Here is a 25,108-nt window from a genome sequence, read left to right on the forward strand (position 1 = left end):
CAGGTGAGAAATATAAGGGACATTGTATTTCACGGGTTAGGGATTACATGTTAAAGGAGTCCTGCATATTGGCGTACATGAATGGGGGGAGAGGACGATGCCCAGAAGAAGAACGATCTCTGTTCGAAATATCGGCAACTCATGTCCTGAGAGGAACGTCTTCAACAGACGCTGCGCTGTGGGCGTCTAAACTCAAACCAAAAGTGAATGACAGCTCAACTTTGTATTTTTTTTAAGATATATAATGGGCTTCCAAGAGAAATTGTCCACACCTCTGCTCACTGTGCGCAATCTGGACATCAATAAGAAAATACGTAGAGCCTTATCCTGTGCATCGCGTCACCGTCAGGAGTAGCCAAACTTCGCACAGGAGGAAAGTGCGAAAAACAGGAACTTCCCATGACTTCACACATACTGTTTTTCTTTGCAACGATTCGACATGAGGATATAAAGCAAACGGGTTCGTCTCACCTAACAGAGGCTGGCCTACACCATGGAATTCTTCATGCAAAATTGGATAAGAGTTCGGACAAAAAAAGTTATGTGATAAAGTCCGGAGCTGCCTGCTAGATCTTACGTAGATACGAATTCAGGATCCTGCGAAAATTACTGGAATTTATAGTGTAATTGTGGAAGTGAAATGTATAGGTTATGCATATTGTGAGGGAGGGGATATGTTTATTGCGAAAAAAAAGCAAGAAAAGGTTAGTCAAAGACCGACTTGCTATTACTTTCATAAAAAGAAACGAAAAAAGGAAAGGGAACGAAAAGATAGCAAGAAATCGAAAAAAGGAAAGAAACCAACAAGAAAGAAAACGAGGCAGAATCATCGTGATCATCGCCATCGTCACCTTTGCCTTCTTGATGCGAGCCTGGGTTTTCGAGCATGTGATTCTGATGGCTAGTTCTCTCTTGCTTCACTAAACACCAATCTCTTCCTCACCCTCACTCCAGTATAAAATGCGCCCCAATTGTGTTGCGTGGAAGCCGATATTGAACACTATCTATTACACTGCGACTGGTATCTCTTTGAACGACTCGTCCTCCAACGCCACTTGCGCCAACTTGGTTACCCCATCGTCACTTTGGCCACTCTGCTCGGCCCAGTCTTGCACAACCAGGAGGCGGTTACGACTACCCTCTTGAGCTTTCTTGATGCCTGTCGACGAGCCTCTAAGCCCCCCTTTTGTGTGCGCTTTTTATTTGTTTTCTTCTTTTTTTAAGGAATAGAAAGTCTGCCTACGTCTGTCTAACCTCTCCTCCCTTTTTTTTTTTCAATAAACATATTCACCCTTCTTCCTGATTCTCCTTCCCACTCATAATCGCTTGATCACAATATGAGTAAGCGAAATAGTAAGTCGTAACAGTAAGTAGTTACAGTAATGTCGTCACCATTCACGTTAGACCCCCTAGCTATGGGGTAGCATTCCACTCCTAGAGTGCTAACCCTCACAACCTCATCGTCAAAATATACTTGTTGTAATGGCAGATAGCAAAAACAAACAAACAAAAAGGAATGTAGCAAATACGCAAACTGTAACACGAAGATATCCTAGTGTGCTATGAGCTATATTGGCGTCCTATTGTATTTCTCAGTTTATTGACTTCTGTAAATAGAATTTCTGTGTCCTTCATATCCATTTGCTATGTATGTAATATTGTATAAAATTGGCCGCCGTGTATGTATCAATAGATATTATGCAATAGATACTCCGTACAAAGATACTGATACAGGTATACGGTTACTCTTACCGTCTCCACCATAATCTTCCATTCTCTACAATTGGCACTGGGGCAACGCCCAGCCAGCTGGTCGGCATCAGCCCCAAGTCACCATCATTTATTTATGTATGTACTCATACATACGTACGTATGTATGTGTGTACGTTCTCTACGTACGTACGCAGGCATACATACATAGATACATACATACATATGTACGTACGTACGTACATACGCGCACACACACATACATACGTACGTACATACATACATACATACATACATACATACATACATACATACATACATACTACGTACGTACGTACGTAGTATGTATGTATGTATGGACGTACGTATGTATGTATGTATGTATGGATGGATGTATGGACGTACGTACGTACTAGGGGTGTTCAAGTCAAGTCGGGACTTTCTGTCTCCTGGGTGTACAAATGACTCGCGCTACTTCTTTTTGGTCATTTTCACACGCGACAGGCCTCCCCGTTCACAACGTGGCAGTCCAGAGTCCAGAGAAAGAAAGACGCGTCTTCTAAGAAGCGCAATGAACAAAATAAAGAAAAAAATGGCGTTCCTTCACGATTTTTTTGCGGGCGATCTATCGAACGAATTTTTGTTCTGAAAACGGCTACAATATCAGGTGACCGAAAGGCGATGTTCTCATTGGGACAACTTTGTAGCTTTTATAATTAAAAACTTAATTAATGAAAGTTAATTAAGACATTGCCTTTGGACTTTGCTAATGCCCTGCTAGGGAGTGCCCTTCAGCATATGCTATATTGCAATGATTTCATCTTGGAAAAAAGTGTTATACATATTTTTAAAAATATGTTCACAGGACACCCTGTATATACATACATGATACATACATACATATGCATGCATGCATGCATCACGCGTATGGTTTAGGTAGGTATGTATGTAGGTAGGTAGGTATCTATGTATGCAGTCAGATAGGTAGGGAGGTAGGTATGTAGGAATGTGGGGGAGAGAATAAAAATTTGGCAGCCGAAAATCCGTCGCTGGCCGAGGCACGCTCGCTGTTATGTGTGTAGCAGTTCTCTTCACCCAGGAGCCCTTCCCCAGTGCAAGAGTAAAATAAACCACGCCGCAATCACATTTTTGTCCCTACTCATGTGTCTGTCATCAGCCAGCAACCATTGATATCACGCGTTGCACGATAGTGGTTTCGATGGTAATACAGCACCTGTCACTCTCTCCACTTCGCCTCATTAAGTCCGAATTTCAGCAAGCGCGCTTTGGTGAGCGGCGGATTTTCGAGTGCCAACATTTTGTAGAAACCTCATGAAAAACTTCCTGATTTTTTGGGGGATTGTGTATTGTAGCCAACACATGTTATTTAATTCACGAAGAAAAACGCTATCTTCACTTGGTTAATTTTCTAGTTCAATTAGCAAAACTAGCTTAATCAATGCGTGACATGTACGCTAACTACTACAACGTATACGGCAAAAGCACAGCAGGAGTAAATACCGTTGATACCATATGGCATATGCATACGCTGCATACTTTTTACTTATTATTTGTATTTTTTGCATGATTACTGAAACACCCCATGTGGTGAAAGAGTATCGCATTTAGGTTATCCCATATGTGCATGCGAATTGTGTTGGAGTTGGAGGGAAGCCAGTTATATCACTCAGGAAAGAGACAACTTTAATGAGATTTAATAGGATCGTTGTCATTTAAGTGAAGGAAGCGACAGGAAACTTGAGTCTGATTATGATTAATTGTAGGCGGGATTAACTGTCGTTGAAAGATGGCCAAGGCGGAAAGGAAAACCGCTGCTCTCCTGAAAGATAACCTAATAGTGTACAGCTTACGGATAGAAGCCTTTGTTAGTTCTGTTGTCGTTGGTTGCTCGCAATTCAGCTGCCCCTGATCGTGCTCGTAGAACGTCCTGGAGCACATAATAATAATAATTGGGCGTAGATGAACATGCCGTCCAGCGTGTAGCATAGTGGTAGTAGAATTGTGGTCTGCACATCGCTTAAAAGTACGCACGTACGATAATAGCTTTTGGCGAAATACGGGTCTTGCTGATGTACTCTTGACACAAATTTAAAGTGACCTCGTGCCCATAGTTCACAGCGTGTGCCATTTTCTTCCATCTGTTCACGGATAAGTAACAAATTACACCTACCACACATTTGCCGACACAAAGCAACGAGCCCCAAGCTTGAAAACAGAAATTGGCGATAGGGATGTAGTTCCCTATGGGCACATACGGCTCAAAAAAATAAAAAAGTAACAGGGGAAGAAAACAAGAATAGTTGTGCTACCAGCAAGAACAAAGTATCAGGAGGCGACTGCCACCATGATGAAGTCGAATGTCCTACAGCATATTTAAAAATTAGTTTGAACACCGCTTTTTTGAACCGATTCCGCTATATTTGTTCAGGAGTAGCAGAGCTGGATAATCCGGCTTTCGGAAGCGCGACGGCACCTCCTTCACAGTGAAGCAGAGAAAAAATGCTCTGAAGAAAAGGGGGGAAACGCAGGAGAAGCGACAACAGGCTTTGCGAGGACTCCCATTTGCCTTGATGACATAGTTATTGCGAGTACTTCACCCGAAGAACACGAGACTCGTCTTCGCGCCCAGTAAATTCTAAAGCACCCTCTCTCGGTAAAAAAAGTGTTTTTAAGCAAATAGACATTTTTTAATTCCACAAAGTTAACCAAAGGCCGCAAAAAGGGCGCTAAAAAAGGTGTATGAGAAAATACACTCTTTGTTACACCAAGTGCTGTATCAAAAAGGGTGTTTTTACACCTGTCTTTACACCCTTCAAGCAACAATGGTGTCGAAAAAGGTGTTTACGTTATATACACCCTTTCTACACTGGTGTTGAAAATGGTGCTTTCATTCGTGAGAGAAAAATTATGACATTGGCTTGACAGCTCCTCTCATTAGGTAATCACATTATAGACGATAGCTTGAGCTGAAAACAGAATATTCGACAGGGAGGGATGTCAGGAAGCTCGCTGATATCTTTGACTCGTTACAGACGTACGTGTTAATTGCAAAGAAACATTTTCGTCACCGTTACAGACGAGTTTTGCCGCACTAAGCTTAGCGAATGTACTCCAACGAACTGTATTTTAGTATGGGGCGGCCCGTGGACGACGATGACAACGGCGTGCCTCTGCTGCCACGCGCTACGGCGCTGGCACGGCAGTTCTACCTAGCGAACGTCCTAGCGTGAGGCCACGTCCATCTGCCCGCTTGGACATTCCATCATCGCCGGTCAGGACTCATGTAGAGGAACATTTGGTGACCCGAACAACGAACACCATGTTCGGCGTAATTCGGCCGTGCAACATCCTAAATTTTTCGGGAAACCAGCAGCGAACCACCCTCTAGCAGGCAAGGCGCACCGGGACCACTGTTCCACCGGGGACCCGCAGGGAGACCACAGTAAGCTGACTTTCCGGTCTCCACCTGCTTCATGATGGACCTCCCCGGCACTTCTCTGGTGGAAACCGGCACTCACGCTGTCGTACCGGTCGCGGTACTGTCGCCCACTCAGCAACGCACTCACCCAGCAACAATCAGCACTCAGGGACTCACTCACTCAGCAACAATCAACACTCGGCAGCAAGCACTCAGCGCACTCAACAAGGGTTCAACGCACTCAGCAGACACTCAACATAATCAGCAACCACTCAATGCACTGACGTTTTTGAAGTTTTTTCCCGAATAAATACGGCGGCAGATTTTAGATATGTTATTGGAGATAGTCCGTTCTTGAAATGGTGTGATTTTTTTTCACTTCCCAGACGTCTTCAGGTATATGATAACAATAATAAATTACGACGAATCTGTTACGAAGCAGCGACTGTGAGTGTTAAGTTGGTAGAACTTGGCAGAACAGCAGAAGGCGAAATTTGTCCAAAGGGCGATAATGGTACCTTACAGATGGGCTGCAAGTGCGCTGAGGGATCTTTTTTCTCACGTATGAACAAATACATCTGTACATTTTTAAAACTGTAAAGGAGAGGGTCTCTGGGTCTCAAAGGCGTCACTTTTTACTTCCTAGACGACCTCAACTAACGAATGAACTGCAGCGGAATATGGTGAGGGAAAAAATTTTTTTTTTTCTCGTTTAGGGGGAAAAAAGAACACCTGTAGATTTTCAACATGTTATAGGAGAGGCTCTGTACAAATGGCACGACTTCTTTCACTTCCTAGACGACCTCAGGTATGTGAAAATACTACCTGAAAAGTGTCATTGTTTGCGAATCGTTGATATTCTCGGTGGCTTAGTTAAACAATGAATATACATCGATATCTATCTATCATCCATCTCGCTATCTATATAGGTTGTCTGTTGTCGCAGTATTTATGTTTTGTTTCATTTTATGTAATTATGGTGTTCAAGTTTATTTTTTTGTACTGATTGTATGATGCACCATTGGCCCTGTGGCCGTTCATGGGCACCAGAAAAATAGAAAAAAAAGATCAGCTTAATATTTTTACGTGAAGCTAATCTCCATATAGTAGTTTATGAGCATAAATAATCTCGGGATCCTGCGGGAATGCTAATTTGCCGAAAATTAATCCAAATTGGCCAAAATTGGCTAAGAGTTCTTAAGCTCTCACCACGTCACCAGATTTGTTCCGGTTCTATGCACTTCGGAAAGGTAGGTCGACCCTTCTCCCAAACAATGAAAGCGCAGAAATGCAGTCTCCATGTGTCAGAAGGACGCGCGGAACTGACTTTTTCATATTTGGGCCGAGTCCAAGGCGCCCCACTCCGATGTACGCAGGCAGCTGAACTCCGAATAGGGGAGTATTAGGTCGGAAGAACTTACGAAAGCGATACGATAAAGGAAGTTTATCAAATCGAAGCTTATCAATGGGATGTCACCCGCTTCCAAGAAACAGAGCGATTGACTTATCATGTTTTCGTGACCGTTATCGTTAGGGTTTCCGGTTTTCAGTAGTTACCGAAAAGCACCGATCAACGTACGCATTCATCAAGCATTCTTGTTGAAATCATGAAACTGATTGAGTCAGAGCGTACGCGATAGTAAGTGGTGTTTTCTGCGTGCTTGGCCTGCCATTGGAAGCGAAACTGCAGACGTGGTGTGAAGCAACACCGTGTTCGGATTTTAGAGCAAGAACAACAACCCTTCTAGAGACGATGACGGAGTTAAATCGAGGACAGTGCGTGACAGCATTCAGTAGATTTTACGAGACTGTGCGCACAAAGTGAATCTCTACAAAGGAAAGGAACATACCTCTCACAATGGTCATTTCAGATGAGTCCTTCTGGAACGAAGTCAGGGTTATTGATCCCACCAACAAGTCCGAAGTAGGCGGTAGCGCTGAGCACATTCTTCACGCTTTTAAGTATGTCGTGTCATCCAGTGACCTACCACCACTCCAGGACGATCTTGCTGAATATCTTTTACCTGACATTTTTGCAGCGAAAAGAGCGGTGCGCGATGTCTGCCATCTCTTAACATGCACCTGGTCATAAATTCAGGCCATAGCCGTTATAACTCTTGTAAAATCTGAAAATAAAATGCTTTCTTACTGTACCTATAGCTAGCGCTAGTGTCGTTCCACGGCGATTTTCACGGAGTGCCTTGATGTTTAAAATATTTCCATCGAATTCCACCGCTTCGTGGTGAGCGGAATAACCACCTTTTTTTTTCCACCGTTTCCCTAAAAAAATAAGCACCGAAAACCGCCGAAGCCCTAGTTATGGTGAACACCTTTACACAAGATTACCACCGGCCCATTAGATCTGAAAGTTCTTCTGGGCCCTGGAGCAATCCAGCATCGCGCAACGCTTTGCGATAGACGCCTTGATACAATTCCTGACGGACGCGGGCAGGGTTTCTCAACTTTGACTGCGTCTCGACGTTGACTGACGTCTGACTGTTGTCTGAGCTATATGCTCTCCTGGTGTTTCCGCGTAAGACATCGTGTGACGTATCACGGACCTGGGGGCTTAATCACTTCCATCGTTCGCGAGCCAACGAGGGGCGGAGCTCTCGTTAACACGAACACGTGACACGTTTCACGTGACGCGTGACGCGCTTTTTTCGTTAACGGGACAAAGGCGTAATCTCTTGCTCGCGCAACGACCGACGGTGTCGTCTGCGTAACGAATGTGTTCACGTGCTCACAGGCTTCATTGCCTACATGGCTCATGATCTAACGAGGCGCGAGGCACTCGGGACCTCGAGCACGTGGTGTATGACGCGCTTTTTTCGTTAAAGTGACAGGGGCGTAATCTCTCGGTCCAGTTACGATCAAATTAGATCGTTTGCCTAACGAGTGGGTCTACCCACTCGTTAGAATGTGAAACATCTTCATTTGGAGATTTGCAGAAACGGAATTTCTGCAGAAACGAACATGTATTGCTCCACGACTGTGTACAAAATGACATGTTCTCCCTTTCATCGTATTTACACCAGTGGTTACATGAGGGCTGTCAGATATTCTCGAGAAGATGCAGATGAAGACGAGAAAGAAGACGAAGAAGTGACAACGACAAGCCATAGACAAACCATAGACAAACCATGCGAGCAATCCAAACAAAATTAAACAACCTCATTGGTCGACAAGATTACAGCCTCGTTGGCAGCTGTAGTTGGTTCAGGGCGGTGACATCACAACACGTAACGGCTCGTTACGAGCACGATAGCCTCAACGAAGAAGCTAAACGAGGAGCAGGGATTGTGCCACAGCAGGGCGTCGATATGTTTCTTCGTTTCGATATTCGTAACGACACGCTGACGTTGAAGCTGCCCAAGAAAGATGGCGGAGTGATTCTTCGCTTGGGCGACCACACAATCAGCTAACTGTGCCCCATGGTCGTGACGGCGTCAGGATGCCTTTCAACTGGACGAGACAGATTCTGTAAAGTTCTTCCGTCCGCCAAGAAAAGCTCTCCGCACCGTTTGTGAGGACTTGTGACCGTGTATTTCAATCCGTCTTGATAGCTACGGGTGTTGTGATGAACAACAAAGGCGAAATGGATGCATATAGTCGTGTCTCTTTAATAGTACATTGCGGACATAGTGTTGATGTAGCAATGAAAGGAAGAGCAAAGGATTCTGTGGATTTTCTGAGGTCGATTGTCTTGAATAGTTTCATAACATTCTCTTGCTTCGCGCTGCTAACATGGAATTAAAACAGTTCACTGACGTTCTGTTCAAGCTCACTAGAAAAATGTTGCACTGCGAATTTATTTTATTTTAGGCGTCAGGATGCCTTTCAACTGGACCAGATAGATTTTGTAAAGTTGTTCCGTCCGGGAAGAAATGCTGTTCGCACTGTTTATGAAGCCTGACTGTAAGGTTGCGCGTTGTACTTCCATGCTTGACGAAAAAGTTACATAAAGTTAATGAAATAAGTGTACACGTTGAGGAGAACGGGCGGCCTCCTCCTCTTTCTTCTTTTGATACTTCTGATACCACTACGTCTTTCCTTTCTGGTCTCGGACTCCCACGTGAACTAGAACTCAGCACAGACTAGTTCTCGTATCATACTTAAGACAATTCTCACCCGACACCATCGTCAGGGTATGAAAATGATTTACATTTTTTTTGCGTGTAGCTCGACGATTATCCTTACAGTGATGTACATGTTTGTTAATTATTTTCACACGACTAGCGAGCCATATATTGAGACGGGAAGAAAAAGAAGATGACGAACGAGCCTGGGAACGAACATTGGAACGCAATGAGCATGTATGAGAGCACGAGAATGCGAGCTATCGGAACAAATGAAACAGTCCTATTGGTCAGCGAAGATGCAGCCTCGCTGCCAGCCTGCTCTTCGCTCAATGCGATGACATCACAACACGTGAGCACTCGCAACGTGCAAAATAACCACAAAGAAGAAGCTTCACGAGGAGCAGAGATTGCGACCACGCAAAGCATCGATAAAGTTGCTCGTTTCGTTAGCCTGAACGACTCGTTCAGCTGTCTCGTGCCGTTAAGTTGAACGTGTGAAACGATTAAGCCCCAGCTGGGTCGTGTACTCAGATTCAAAGGCTGCTCTTCAATGTATAGCCAACATGGGGAGACGTGGATCGCTTGGCCCTTTTCGTCACAGATATACTGTATCAAGTTCAGTGTCTAAGCGATCACGGTCATCATATATCCCTGCAGTGGGTCCCGGATCATTGTGATTTGAGCGGAAACGAAGATGGCGACAGAGTGGCAACGGCTGCCCAACAGTCTCTGATGGTTGTACCAATAATGTTGTCAAGAGGAGACAGGAGATCACTTCTGAATGAGCTCATCCAGGCACTAGCTCGCCAGCAGTGGAATCGGGACATAACTGACAGGCCTCTCATGTATTCGGTGGATCCAACATTGTCTTTCTCAGTTGCAAACCGTTTACCACGCTATTTTACGCCCCTACTGCACAGGCTTCGTCTCAATGTAGCCTTCGCTCCCCAATGCAAGTACCGGATCGGATAGTGTGACAGCAGCCTATGTTCCAAATGTGGCGTCGTAGCGAACATTGCGCACGTCCTAACAGAATTTGAGCTCTATGAAACGGAGAGGCGGCAACTCTGTGCTCAGTTGAATACTGCTATAGCCGAGAGACGTTCAACCAAGCTGCAATGTATGGCTGCGATGTACTAAAATTCGCTACTATATCAATTTATCCATCGAACAGGTGAAAGGTAATGCAGGGTTGCGAAGAGCCCTGCCTGTTCAAGTTACCAAATTTGGTAACGCATGGTCACGACGACTGTGGGAGGGAGACAGCGTAGCATGACTTGGGAAAGGGTTTGGGGAAGAGTTCATCGCGAGTACGCCACGTGGTGGTTGCTTCATGAACGAATCTGATTTGTCCACCATCCTGTTCATGAATCTTGCACATTTCTGCTGTGAACGGTTTAGAGCAACGGGTCTCAAACACGCAGCCCACGTGCAGTCCGCAGGCAGCTACTATGTGGGCTGAGAGCCTCTGACCACAAATCAGAAAGAAACTGCCCCCGCCCCGGCTTGACAGTATATGCACCGCTCCTTTTTTAGTATACATCTTTATATTATTCATTCAGTATTTTTTCTCTCCCTCTCTCTTTCTCTATGACCCTCCGTGCTGAGTTTTAGGTCAGTGTGGCCCGCAACTCGACGTGAGTCTGAGGCCCCTGGTTTAGACATATGCCAGTTCTCCATGCGTTCGCGATGCATGGTAATGGCAGGATAATTAATTTGATTCGTTCTACTGCGCAGCTCTCCCTGCTTCATCCGGTTGCCCCCCAGAAGAGGCACTGAACCTCCAAATTGGATGCTTGCTCGCACTGGGTAATATAGAAGAGTTCAAGGAAAACAGCGGTGGTTTGGAAACCCTGGTGAGAGGAAATCCAAAGGACCACAAAATTGGATGCTGGTAAGAGATTGTGTTAATACTTGTGTCCTTCTACAGGTTTGAGAAACGCTTTCTTCGCACTGCGCTGCGTCTTCGGTTTAGTATGACAAAAAGCGGACAAAATACACGATGAACCTATTGTTGTCCGAAATTATAAGTTTTTGACGTGGATTACGTTAGGTGTGCTCGCACTTCCCAGACCTCCGTGTATTACACCAGGTAGGAAGGCGACTTCCAAGTGAAGTCACGTGTGCGGCAAAACTTGGTTCAACTTTGTGAAGTTTTCAGCTGTTCCCGCACTTGACCAGGTGGCGTTGCGCTCGCCTGAGCCATTCGGACACGTGCCGAACCTATCGCAAGGGGCGCTCGTTGCATGCCCCAGAATGGTCGTTGGATGGCGCTAAGTGTAAAATTTGACAATATCTCTAAAACTAATAAGATAGCAGTTTATAACACGCGTTTTAAAATATTTAATTCTAGCATATTTTAAATTTTCGTAAGAGCGTATAGTAGAAAAAATGTGATGACGACGGTTAGCATCGTCCAGTATGATCACCAAGCTGGCGTGGCCTGCCCACGGTTGGCATTTAAATTATTTCAACTTCGTATTCTGAGTAGGGATGATAAAATATCGATATTCTTATCGATATTATCGATATTTTATGTATGCGATCTTATCGAAATGTCGATATTCATCGATAAAAATGTCGATATTCATCGATAAAAATGTCGATATTCATCGATAAAAATATCGATATTCATAATGATATAGATATCGATACGCGCTGATCGAAATATCTGTAATTCCATGGATTCTGCGCGCGCACAGGATTTGAAGAAAGAGGCGAGTCAATGGGTTTAACCAAACTTGACGGATTTTTCCATCTCTCCCTCTTGATTTGGTTTTGCTTTGACGATGAGAAGGGGTGGGACGGGGAGACGGCTAAACAACAGGATGTCGATACTTCCTGTACAGATGTGATGCACGTTAGGGGCATATCAGTGTTGATGTTGCAGAATTTGTGAATCGCGTCGAGTTCGAGTGTATTCGAAGTTCGACTTTTCGCGTGTATAGTATTTTCAGTCACTTTCGAATGACTGTGTCTATTGTGTCGAGGGAAACGCTGTAGATGCCGCTTTTTAGAAACAAAAGGACAAATTGTTTATTCGTAAGACGTCTCTCAGGAATCTAACTCTCGCATTCCTTCGAGCCGAGTGGCGTTGTGGTTCATGTTTTCAAGGTCAGTTAGTACAGATGAACATTATTTGAGACGAAAATGTAAAGCTACGGTGAAGTGAAACCTGCAGAGAGGCTAACGGTTTTGCAGTAAGATAAATCACGCGAACATATTATACCTGATAGCGCTATTTGACGTTACTAGTGGATCAATGATAATATGTGAATAATTCACGACAGTGAATAAGCACAAGAAAAGCCATTTTCAGTACGTTACGTCTTGAGCCCAGACAGGTCGTGTGCAACTGCAGCAGAGTCGCCAACACTGTAGTCTCTCAAAGTTTCGTTTTAAGGTGCTCGGCTCGGCGGCACACGTTTTTGTATTCTTACTGTGCGATCTTCACTTAGTCGCTTTCCACAGATATGCCAAAGCGTAGGCCGTTTGGGCCCGCACTTCACTCGTGACAAGTCGGGATCGCAGCTTCGCGAATTGTGCTCACTGCGACAAGGATGTCAAGACGAAGACGAAGTTACCTCAAGGGAGTGTACTTAGTCCTCTACTATTCAATGTAGTTATGGCACTTCTTCCTCAGCAACTCCCTAAGGGTGTGCATATCGGTATGTACGCCGATGATATATGCCTATGGTCATCGGGAGTTCAGTTGCCAGCCTTGCAGCGGCGGCTTCAGGCAGCCCTTGATTGCACACGCACATTCTTGACGCAAAGGGGTATGGACATATCCCCCGAGAAAACTGTGTACCTGCCTTTCACTAGGAAGAATATGACGAACTTCCAACTGAAGCTCACCGATCAGCCGATTCAGAGAGTGCCACATCACCGTTTCCTAGGAGTTGTCATCGACCGTCGGCTATCATGGGCTGCTCACGTTAAGTGCTTGAAGGACAGAGTCGTCGCGCGTACCAACATCCTGCGTCATTTCGCAGGTCCCAGCTGGGGAATGTCGACCTCCTCCCTCCTCACTGCTTATAAAGCACTTATTCGGCAGGTGATGGCAAATATTCTACCTGTCCTGCATGGCATTAGCGAGACCTCGGAGAAGACGTCTCAAAGTCTGCCTAGGTGTACCCGTTGCTTCTTCTAACACACTGTCTACAGCGGAGGCCAGAGTACCACCGGTGGATGTATTGAGGACGCAAGAGACTCTGCGGCACTACATCCGACTGCGCACGCAACACGACAGACATCCTCTGGTACGGAAAGTGCACCGTAGAAACTCTTTTTTCTCCGAAGCTGTTTCCCCATACCGCAAGACTCTGCCTAAGAGGCCTTCTTCGTGTACGATCTCACATCCTCCATGGTCGCTTGGCTGTCCTCGCATCTACACCACGGGGCCAGGTGTCCATCATCAAAAGTCAAATCTGCCGCCTTCGGCCCTGAAACAATACTGCCTGTCCATGTTGGAGAACAACCATCCAAGAATTGCTATGTTCACCGATGGCTCCACGACGAAATCCGGATCTGCAGCGGCATACGTGGCACCGCAGCACTCCAAGGAGGGCGTAGTGCGGTTATCCCATAGGACCTCTTCCACGACAGCGGAACTGGTAGCTATACACCTTGCCGTGAGATACATAGCCACGCACGCGCGACCTGCGCACTGGATTGTTACAGCGACTCAAAAGCTGGACTGGAGGCCATGTTGGCTTTTTTGGGGAACAGTTGGACAGCTTCAACAGTGAAGGAGATCCTAACGGAATACAAGAGGTATACGGACCTGGGACATGACGTTATCTTCCAATGGATTCCGGGGCATATTGGAAACTGCAGACGAGCTAGCTGGAATTGCACACCTGGCTTCCACCAAATACGTCGTGATGTATACAGGGTCGGACATCAAACTTCTACTAAGGTCCATGACAGACGACATGTGCAAACGCAAATGGCTACAAGGTGATGGTGGGTCATCTCTTCTCAGAAGAATAGACCCGGAACTAAAATTCAGCATCCCTCCCTCGACTGCCAGAAGTATCGCAACATTTCTACATCGTGCACGCCTGAACGTCCCGTATGGCCGGCATTTCCTGCATATGGTGGGCAAGGCGGATTCCCCGGATTGCCCAATGTGTGGGATGGAAGAAAATACTGAACATATTTTTATGGTGTGCAGAAGACATCAGTCCCAACGCAAGACATTGCGGGCCGCACTAACTCGTCTGGACAACAGAGCTTTCTCCATAGAGAGGGTCTTGGGGACGTGGGACGCCAACCAGAGAGATGCCGCATTCAAGGCTCTCGTAGGCTTCATCTCAAGTTGTTCTCTTGATGTTCAGTGCTAATTCATCTGTACGTGACGCCCTGGTTCCTGTGTGGCGCGATCCTCTGACGGTCATGTTCCCGTGAACACTGCGCCGTACAGCCTAGCCTAGTCATCTCTCTCTTTTTTTCTTTTTTTGCTCTTTTTTTGTTTTCTCGGAGTAGCAGAACTTGTCAGGTGACAAGTTCAACCTCTCCGTATTATTTTTAGTCCGTCCAACTCCAACTCCAACGAAGACAAGTGGTGATACACACTAACCGCTTGAGGAGATGGCATGCTACCGTAGAAACAGAAAATGAATATGTGAGAGCAGCACTTCTAGAGTACGCTCCACGTCGACGTCATGCGGTGTGCCGGCAACAAGGGCATTTTTTTTTTGAGTTCGTTCAAGTAAAGGCCTGACGGTTTTCAGATATCGATATATCGATATTTCGTTTCAAAATACCGATATATTAATACTTTAGCGATAAGTTACCGAGAGAAATACCGATATCCTAATCGATTTTATAGATTATTTTTTACGATGTTGATATTTATCGATATCGAAAGTTTCGACATTTTTGCATCACTAATGCTGAGTTATATTCCCTGCGAGATCGACCTACGGGGGGGGGGCGACACCGTCACCTTTCTAGTGTGGATAACACGCCGGCCGATGTTCTGAGTTGATGGTTCTTTTCCGTAATGCTTATGTATATTCACCGGAAGATCACTTGTGCCGCGATGGTACGATACTGTTCGGTTCCCCAGTGATTCACCTACTGCACTGAACGCGGAAAAATAAATGTGTAAAAGCAGACGACGCGATGAAGCTACCCACACTACGGTAGTTAATCGTTTCTCCGCAGCGCGCCGACACAGTTCGATCTCGGTGCGAATAGCTCCATAGGTATAACCACGGTCCCTTGAGAGCTTCCAAGGCTGTCCAAGCGATGAAGGGACCGTGGTATAACGTTTACTCAAAGGCTCAGCGGTAACGACTTATACATGAGTAGTGCACACAACGCTTCAAATTACGTTGGGGGAAACATCAGCGCACACTTGCCAAAGTAGATGGAGGTAGAGCCCTGCACGGGCCCGGGCCAGGCCGAGCGCGGGCCGACAAAATACGCCGGCACCGTGGGTCGGGCCGGGCCTGGGCTTCAAAATGTTCACGAGAGTCAGGCTTGGCCGTGTCACGCAGCTAATTCCACACAACGGAGGACTATTAGTTCATATCATCACATGCTTGCGTCATTCCTGTGCATATATTTGCAAAGACAAGCAAAGGACACTGCATTATGCGTATGATTCGACCCTGTAGAACACTCTCAAAGCCACTTCACATTGCTCCTCACTGCTCACGTATTTCACAATCACGTTCGCAACGCTTGGTGAGAGGGGTAGGGACTTGGAGAAGGAGTTTGTCGACAGCATCCTCTACATCTGCAAAAAGTTCATAGTGTAACGATAACGCCCATACCATGCGTTGTGGATTTAATTTGGTCTCCTGCTGTTACGGTGTTAAACCGCCAGCACTTGTATGTTTGTGGCCTTGTCTTCTCTTCTCTTGTTATAAATTTACTGATACATTTGTTTGATAAGCGCCAGAAACGCGTACGTCACGGCTGGAAATACTAGGCCGGGATTTTCTCGCCGGGTCACCGCCTGTGCCTGCCGCATAAAAATATGAAGGTCCGGGCCCGGGTCGGGCCCGGCCATTTTTCGATGCGCAAGAGCCGGAAAAGTCGGCCCGAGCAGAGTTGCAGAGTTGCAGAGTTGCAGAGTTGCAGAGTTGCAGAGGTGCTGATTTTAGACAAGCGTGTCCCCTAGAGTACACTATGACCGTTTCTAGTAGCGGATAGCGGTCTTTTGACCGTGTAGACAATGCCGCACGTAAACGAACTAAGGGTGGCACAACCTTTTCGTAGGAGCTTTCATGCCTTGTGTAATGCATGGCGGCCTATGCACAAAACGAGCTTTGAAGGTAACGCGTATCTGTCATACATGATTGATTTATGACAACTCTGCCGGACCTTTGTATATCACCACGATCCGATACGCTTTGCAATCCTTGGTAGTAATAACATTCGCTGGCCACTCGTCGGGATAAGTATGTAAGTGAGAAGTTTCACTATCAATCAGTGTACAGAACTCTGTTAACCAAGTTAAGCTGCAACACAATAATAATAATTGCGATTATATTTACACGTAAGGTGAGTCAGCTTATTTGCGTGGCGACATGCTGCATGTCCCGTAGGACTGCGGATAATTTCGGTCACCTGGGGTTCTTTTGACGTGCACCGGCCAGAGCAGCAGCCGCCATGTCATGCGCACCGTCTTCTCCTAGCGCATGAAACAAGTGTCGCCTGATCGACATTTTTAACATACACTCTAAACACAGGCTGTCACAGCGCAATGCTCTTCACCGCGTTTATCACATGTCTTCCTTTGTTTCAGTATGGAGAGAGCACTGGCAAGTTGTTACAGAAGCAACGAACCCAGCGGCTGTTCTGCATACGTGGATCAGATGATCTACAAAAACCAGAATACAGTGAAGAGCCTCGGTGGTGGCGCGTGCAACTATGAATGTCCTAATGGAAGTGTTACTCTGAAACCTACGTGGGTCCTGGCTACCGTTGCCGTGCTTGCATCGCTTCTTTTCAAGAAAAACCTTCATTAGCGGAAAGAGCAGCGCGGTGTTCTCAATGATCCCAGCCAATGGAGAATTTAAAAAATGAATCCATTACAACCAACGCCTTTAGCATTGGAGTGCAAATCACTCTGCGGTGTCATTTCAAATGTGCGGTAGCCGTCTTTATAGTGGGACGTCGTTGCTTTTGTGTTACTGAATCTTTCCTGCGATAAAAGTGCATTGACCACGTCAAAGTTCATGAGTACAAGCGATATGTGCTAGATTAATAAATAAAGGCGTCTTTATCCATTTATTGACGACCGCCCTCTCTTTATTTTTTTGTATTTCTTTAGGTAAACGATACCCCCCCCCCCCCCCCCCGTGACGGAAAATGTCAATATGCGGACAGAATCACATCAGTTACGCTGATTTACAAGGATACCTGCCCGAACCTGTTGGAAGCAGATTACAGGCGTCCTGAGGGTATCCAAACGAAGAATGGCCCTGAACCCAACACAATATCCGCGTGGTTTGGACGTAATGGAGTTGCTGTTACGTGTTTTCCTCCTTCGTTTCCATTTCCTTCCTTTTTGTCAATAAACGGTCTTTTTTCTCTGGCAGTTTGCGAACTCACCGAGGCGCATTTGCAGAACTACAAAGGTCGATATTTGTCCCTGTCTTTCCGTCTTGTCTTGTCTGAAGCGTGTCTGAAGTGTGTGTCAAACGAAGGTGTTTTATTGTTCGAGACGATAAGCGACACATACGGGCTATACAGGTGTTCAACGACGAGCTCTCGCACTGGTGGGCACTTGATTTCATTGGTATGTATGAATAAACTTTACAACTGTTTTGCGACTTTCCCGCCAGCGATGTCGCCAACTATTACATGCCGCTAGCCGAGTCGTTGGATACCGTTCTACAATAGATGAATTTCCAGTTTAACGGTTAGGTGAACGAGGTGGCCACATTTTATTCGCAACGTGTACGACGTGCTGGAAAAAAAAAAAGAAAGAAAAACTGTCTATAGCTGACGTTGGCCGCCGAGTGCAGGAAAAAACTTTTTTCGATGCTGTCACATCGTTTATGCTGAAACGCAGTCCCGGGCAGCACAGGACATCGGGCCGACGTCAGTAGCAAGTTGGGCATGACGGCTCAACATATCCCCGACACTGCCAACTTGCGAACGATATCACGAAGTTGACAATGTTAGCTTGATGTTGACCGAAACAAGTAAGATGTAGCCGACAATGCCAACTTGCGACCGATATCACGTTGAAGTTGGCAGTGTCGGCTTGACGTTGAGGGACTCCAGCAAGATGACGCTGACAATGTCAACTTGCGACCGACATCCCACAGAGGTTGATAATGTCGGCTTGTTGATCACAGAAACCAGCGACATGACGCCGACAACGCCAACTTGCGACCAACATCACACTGAAGTTGACAATGTCGGCTCTATGTTGACCGAAGCCAGCGACATATGACGCTGACAATGGCTTTCGATCGAACTACTTTTTGTCCCGAGCCAAAAGCAGTAGGGAACACATTTGTAACTTTGATGTTTAGTTAATATTCTAAGCAATTCCTCACTAGAGCCTTGTTTAAATGCGTGAGCGAATTAAAGTGAGACACGTCACCTCCATCATACTGATTCCGAGATGAGCAGGTCTTTCGAATTTGAGAAACCTCATGAGACATGAATTATGTAGTATCTGTTCTCGCTTCGAAAGAAATGCCGGTATATAACAGTCCCTTTCTAAAGCTTCTTGCACTTCGTGGTGCCAGGAGCTTTTAATCTTGTTTCTTGCTTCTTGTAACGCAGCGGTCATTGCCCGCCATACGAAATACGAGAAACAAAGGAAACCATCAGAAAATGAAACGAGTACGAAACAATGGCAGAAGTAAAACGTTGTTTCCTCGCTAATAACCAGTCTAACGTTGTTTTTGTAGTTACGATTGCCAACACACGAATAAAAATGCAAAATTATGTTGGCGAAACATCGGTCACAAATCGGTAGCATGCCGGTAGCATGTCGAAATGACATCGGCAGCATGCCGAAATGACATCGGGACAATATCGATCCGACATCGGCCCAACTCTGGGCGGTGTTGCGAAGTGCATGTTGGGCCGATGTCCGGGGTGCCGGCAGGAGCACATCGAGGTGCTGCTTGGGGTACGATTCGCAACTTCAACCGGTGCGTCAAGTTTCCGCTGCAAGACTGCTTGGACGAAGCCTTCTCGTCTGGAATGGTAATATCTGGTCTGGAATTCAAAATGGGCAAGTAATCAGACATCATAGCTAGTGTATCTACTGTTTTTCTAGAAAGTGGAGCTTCGTGGAAGAAGGGGCCAGATGCGTCTGCTCGGCCATCGCACCTCGGTCCTCGAAAAGGTTGTACGAGAGTGGTGGTGGTGGTGATTAGGTGGTACCAAGGTGGTACTAGAATTGAAGGTAGCTTGACGAATGTTGGAGACGGAGTAAAACAAATTGTGCGCGTACCTGGAGACCAAGGCCTTGTTACCGTCCTTCACGCCTCGAAAATACTTAGCAGTTGGGGATTAGCCATAAAGTCGTTTCATCTAACTGACGGCATCGACAGCGAGTTATGAAGAACCGTTTGAATCCCTCTGTTAGTTGTCTGTCGAATGTCCCATGTTTACACATCTCCGTACAATTTGAAGAACCCCAAGAGTGATCTCCTTCCAACTGAAAGTGACCGCGCATGGCATGCGGACACCGTGGAAGACATGGTCCTCCGTCGTGCAGCCCGTCAATTCGGACATGACGGTCTACGGGGTGTCAGCGATGGGTTTCAACCATACGGTCGAGACAATATCAATGCGTCCACTGGCGTACAAAGGCAACAATATCATCACATAGCACCCTGCTGGTCTGCCGACAGTACGATCGCGAGCGCACCTTCATGGAAACTGCTCTGCAACGCGTCGATCAACGCCAGGTCAGCTTAGCCAAAATTCTCGGGCCATGGTCGGACACCTCACATCAGATGCAACGCTTACGAGTTGTTGCTGAGTTCCTCTCCAGCACTGGAATAATGGACGGACTCTAATGGAACAACTTTCCGTCATAATCCCTTTCTCATCCCTTCCGCAAGAGCAATTGGGCAGTGTACCGTCATAGCGGCGGTGCATGACCCACCACATCATTATCCCATATATGTGTGTGTGTGTGTGTGTGTGTCTGTGTATGGGGTAGGATTCATGAAGTGACATATATTATAATAACTAACCAGCCTCAGCTATACAGGTGTCCACCCTAGCTGCAGAGCTGATCGCTGGCACATAGCGCGCGTGAGCTTACAAAGACAATTAATAAAGTCACCCTCATGTTAGTCAAAATGAAAAGAACCTACCAAGCTGGGTTTCTTTCTGCATTTCCTTCGATCCTTATTGTGAAGGGGCTGATTATTTCATTCCCCACATCACCACCGGTGCTGGCGTAGAGTGTCACCCCTGGCGATGAAACTCCCCTCATCTTAAAAATAAAGTTGTTGTTGCCGTTGTTTCTGCATTTGAAATAAAAGAGGTAAAAAAACAGCCATACTGACATCGTATTTCAGAATCGCCAATGGATCAACAATGGGTCGAACTCTCTGTTCATGCCCGTGCTCTGTCTTTGGTCCACAGACACTTCTATCTAATGACGACATGGTAGCACTGCATAGGTGAGTGACAACGCGCCTTTTACGTAAAGACCCCGGGCTCAGAATCGCACCGTTCCTGTCCACCTTAATTAAAAACGCTGAATCCCCTAGTGCCGGGGAGCTAAAATGAGAGAGAGAGAGAGAGAGAGAGAGAGAGAGAGAGAGATATTATGTATGGGTTTAATGGCACAGAGGCAACAAAGGCCATAGATCGCCAAAACTACGGTGAGTATGTGAGAGATGATAATGATGTGAGAGAGAGAGAGTGTGTGGTAGTTCAAAGCTATCTACAGGTATGAGCGATGAGATGGACCAGAATAAGAGAGAGAGGAGGATGACGATAACAAGTCAGTATGGCAGTTAAAGCTATCTACAAGTGTGAGCGATCAGGTGATCCAGGATGAGATATTTACATGAGGAGTTCGGTGATATTGGATAAAAGCGGAGCAATACTTAACATCTACATCTGACTAACTAACCCACACATGGTCAAAAATTGGATGACATTATTAAACGTCACAAGAGAAGTGTCACCCAGTAGAAGGGCTGGGTGGAGTGGGACATGGTATCTGTAGAATGCGGTGAAATGCTGTTGGCGTTGGTGTTCGAAGTGAGGGCAGGATGCGAGTACGTGCAAGACAGTCAAGCTGTCACCGCAGTGCGCGCAAGCTGGCGGATCCTGACCTCTGAGTAGGTGGTGACGCGTGAGCCATGTGTGCCCAATCCTCAATCTCGCGTAAAGAACTTCGGATGATCTGTTGATGTGTTCAGTCCGATGCGGGGGGAAAACGTGTGGCTGTGTGACGTGTAGCTTTTTAATTTCTTCCATGTCCCACTCCTGCTGCCACTGTGTGTAGACAGCTCTCTTTAATACTGGCAGAATGTCTTGGTAGGGTAGCCCGAGAGCTGACTCCTCTTGTGCCAACTCTCGCCGAGCCTCACGGTCGGCTCGTTCATTTCCCGGGATCCCAGTGTGGCTGGGGACCCAGCAGAGACAGATTGAAAAGCCTCGGGAACAAAGTTCAGTCGCAAGCGCTCGTACTCGCTTGACGAGGTGATTCTTGCTTTCATAGCATGAAAGCAGCGCACGCACAGAGATTAGCGAATTGGAATAAGTTACTGAATCTTGAAGGTCGTTTTGTTGAATGTGCCGCAGAGCCAGGAGAATCGCGTAAAGCTCTGCGGTGAAAACTGTGGCGTTCGTGTTCAAGCGTGCCGTCATAATGGAATCACCTTCAAGGGCAACGGCCGCCACACCATTGCTTACTTTGGTCCCATCAGTGTAGATTGCATGGTGGTTCCCGAAGTTATGGTGAATCTCCAGGAATTCCTGGAGAATGACAGTGTGTGCAGTGGATTGTTTGTCAAACTGTGTCATTTTTAAATTGGATTGTATTAGATGTCTCTGCTAAGGGGCAGCATCGAGGACAGCCTGCTGCAGGGGAACGCCAAAGGGACTGAATCCCAGACGGGAAATCTCCGCCTGCACGCGAAGCGGAAACGTGGGTACAACAAAGGGCTTTGCAAGGAAGAGTCGCTCCAGAGCGGGGTTCACACTACAGTGTACAGCTGGGTCATTGCCCTGGCATCTGTACTTTAGCGCAGCCTTCACATGTTCAAATTGTCTCCGTCTGTCGAGCGACCATTCATTGCCCTCAACATATAAACTCTTCACAGGGGACGTCCAGAAGGCACCGGTGGCGAGTCGGAGCTAAAATGAGCCAATCCATCTACATCGAGTCGTTGTTTGCAGCTTAACGTGTATTCGCGTCTACTGACTCGTAATCAATAATTTCAATAACTTACATGACTTGTGCTAAGGTAGCAGGCTTGGTTGACTGCTATAGTCCTACCGAGATTCTGCGAACAACCTGGTGGTTAGTTAACCACCGCGGCATAAAGCTACGTGCTGTGGCAGTCAACCCAAACCGGCAATTCATGGTTATGCTTCTGTCGTAACCACAACTAATGTTGTCTTTCATATCACGTAAAATCTTTCAAAACATTGAATGACCGTTGACACATTCCTGTCGACTTCAAGCACTGTACCACACAAACGGAAGCGTGCTTTAACCTGCCTGTTGTACTTCATTCCCACCCGTGGCCCCTGAAACGGTTCGTGAACTGAACCTCTTAAAAAAACGGTTCGAACCATTATAGTTGCCTTCCGGAGCTGAACCGGAACAGAACACTTGTCGTCGAACCTAAACCCGAACCTAACCGATGAACGGTTCGGCTCGACTCTCTGCGTGAGCCACGTCACTCGGAAAACAATTGGGGCAGGAAGAGGTGGACATATCTGAAGGCGTGGATTCCATTCTTGCGGTGCTACCGTGATGGCAACACCGAGCCCGGGAACTCGGGCAGAAAGAAGTGAAAGAAGAAGAAGAAGAAGGAAGAAGAAGAAATGATGCGTTATTGTGGAAATAAGCTGCAGATCTTCGAGCTGCTGAAATGGATTCACAAAATCCAAATTTTCGTCTCAGGCTTGTCAAGTGAGGTGTGTCGTTAACCATTTTATCTGTAGCAAGTGAAGTGTGTCGTTACCGTGGATGAAGCTAGCTTTTATCCGAAGAATTTTATGGCGTATACACGTTAGGTGGTGCTTTAGGGTATATGTATAGGTTTGAAACCAATCGCAGAGCACATGTTCTCATGCAAATGAATTTTTTTTTCTCTTGACACGGAAATTGATTTGGAGAACGAAAAAAAAAGTATTTGGCCGTGGTTGACATGGATCATCGAGTTAGTCCCATGATGAGTGTTAATGCGTGCTTTTCAAGTTATTGCACGTTTATAACGGAAGTGCATGAATTGCTCATATTCACTGTCCTCGCGGACATTGTATTGTGCATTTTTCCAGAAACTTAACTTTAGGTATTCGGAGTTCTCTTTCCCACATGTCGATGATAGTTTCGCTGCTTCGGTCAGGGTGGTGTTTACCGTCAGGTCAATGGCCAGCGCATGATAAGCTCGATTATTTTTCTGAATAGCATAAGTTCGCGGTGACCCAGGGATATGAATGGCGGTCACGGCAGGGGTCCATTTCATTCAGTGAAGAAAGTTTTGAGGGGCTACGTCAAACAACAGGCAAGACATAGTAGGTCGCTTGTTTTGGGACAGTATAGGGTTACGCATTTCTCCATGCCACCCTCCCGAGACATGTATGTTACGTTGAAATGCGTGAAGAGCGTTCGGTAAAGGGTAAACACCGAAAAGTCACGCGAATGTCACAATAGACGATTTTAAAAAGATGCGCGAGCCACCAAGCGCGCGGCGCAAAGCATCATGGGAACTTTGAGAGACACTGCTCTCTCGTCTGCTTCGGTTATGGCTTACTCCGGCTGGCGCTGCTGCTGCGCACACCAGGAATGTTGTTGCTCTTGCTGTTCCTCCGCCTCCGGCCCTCTCATAATGTTTCAAGGCGATCTAAGTTCCCATGAACCCTTACAGGTGGCGCTTGCTTTTCTAAAAAGGTCTATATCGTACACGCGGAGAACACTGAACCGGAGAAGAACGTCATGCGCAAGGCATATCTGAGTTTTGCCGAGAATCACCCTCATCTTGAACATATTCTTTGAAATCGTGGGGACTCAGGATGTGCATCAGAATGATCCACCGACTTATTTGCCCTTGCAGTTAGTGAGTGGATATCCAGTTCCGCTGGCGAGCACAGCCGACAAGGATATTCCCAGCATATCCCCACAACCCCTCACGCCCCCCCTCCCCCAATTATATCGCAACAGGTCCACTCCCTAAAACACATGACAGAAAGACCAGAAACGCACGAAAGGCAAGCAAATATGGGTGTACCGCACCCACTTATGGGTGCGTTACACAAACACAAACTCCGCCCACCACGACATGAAAAACCGGCTGCATAGCCGTGTGAATAAAAGCATCCGCTCGGTAGTCTTTATTCCAATGTCGTCCTGGAGACTTAGAGGTGGTGGGTTCGAATACTGCCACTGGTTACAGTTTTGTGCTGTTCGAGGTTTTCTCTGGGTTTTCTGGCGGACATTCCAAACGGAAGCAGCAGAGTTCCCCTGAAGTCAGCCCAGCACGTATATCACCCTCCCCCCCATGTCTCCCACTACTTCCTCTCTCTCCATATGTCACGTCTGTCCGCTGTCCGCTCATAGCCACAGTTGCGGCGCTAAGACGGAGTTTAAAAAAACGAGAATACTGCGGTTGATAGGAACATAACACAGCAACGCCCTCTACAACCACTGTCTGTTCTCGCGTGTTGTGAGCTAAATTGTTAGTGTAAA

The 25,108-nt window shown here is 46.4% G+C and overlaps 1 protein-coding gene across 1 annotated transcript in view; it reads left to right on the forward strand.

Moving 5' to 3' along the window:
* The window catches only part of LOC135385181 (uncharacterized), a 34,529-nt gene extending 17,045 nt beyond the window's left edge, over positions 1–17,484 (forward strand). The window contains exons 2-3 of the mRNA XM_064614370.1: positions 10,969–11,125; positions 16,997–17,484. Of these exons, the coding sequence (XP_064470440.1) occupies positions 10,969–11,125; positions 16,997–17,219 (380 nt within the window). The 3' untranslated portion in view covers positions 17,220–17,484. The remainder of the gene's footprint in view (positions 1–10,968; positions 11,126–16,996) is intronic.
* The last annotated feature ends 7,624 nt before the right edge of the window (positions 17,485–25,108 follow it).

The sequence above is a fragment of the Ornithodoros turicata genome, chromosome 2 (genome assembly GCF_037126465.1).
Source record: "Ornithodoros turicata isolate Travis chromosome 2, ASM3712646v1, whole genome shotgun sequence".
NCBI lineage: Eukaryota > Metazoa > Arthropoda > Arachnida > Ixodida > Argasidae > Ornithodoros > Ornithodoros turicata.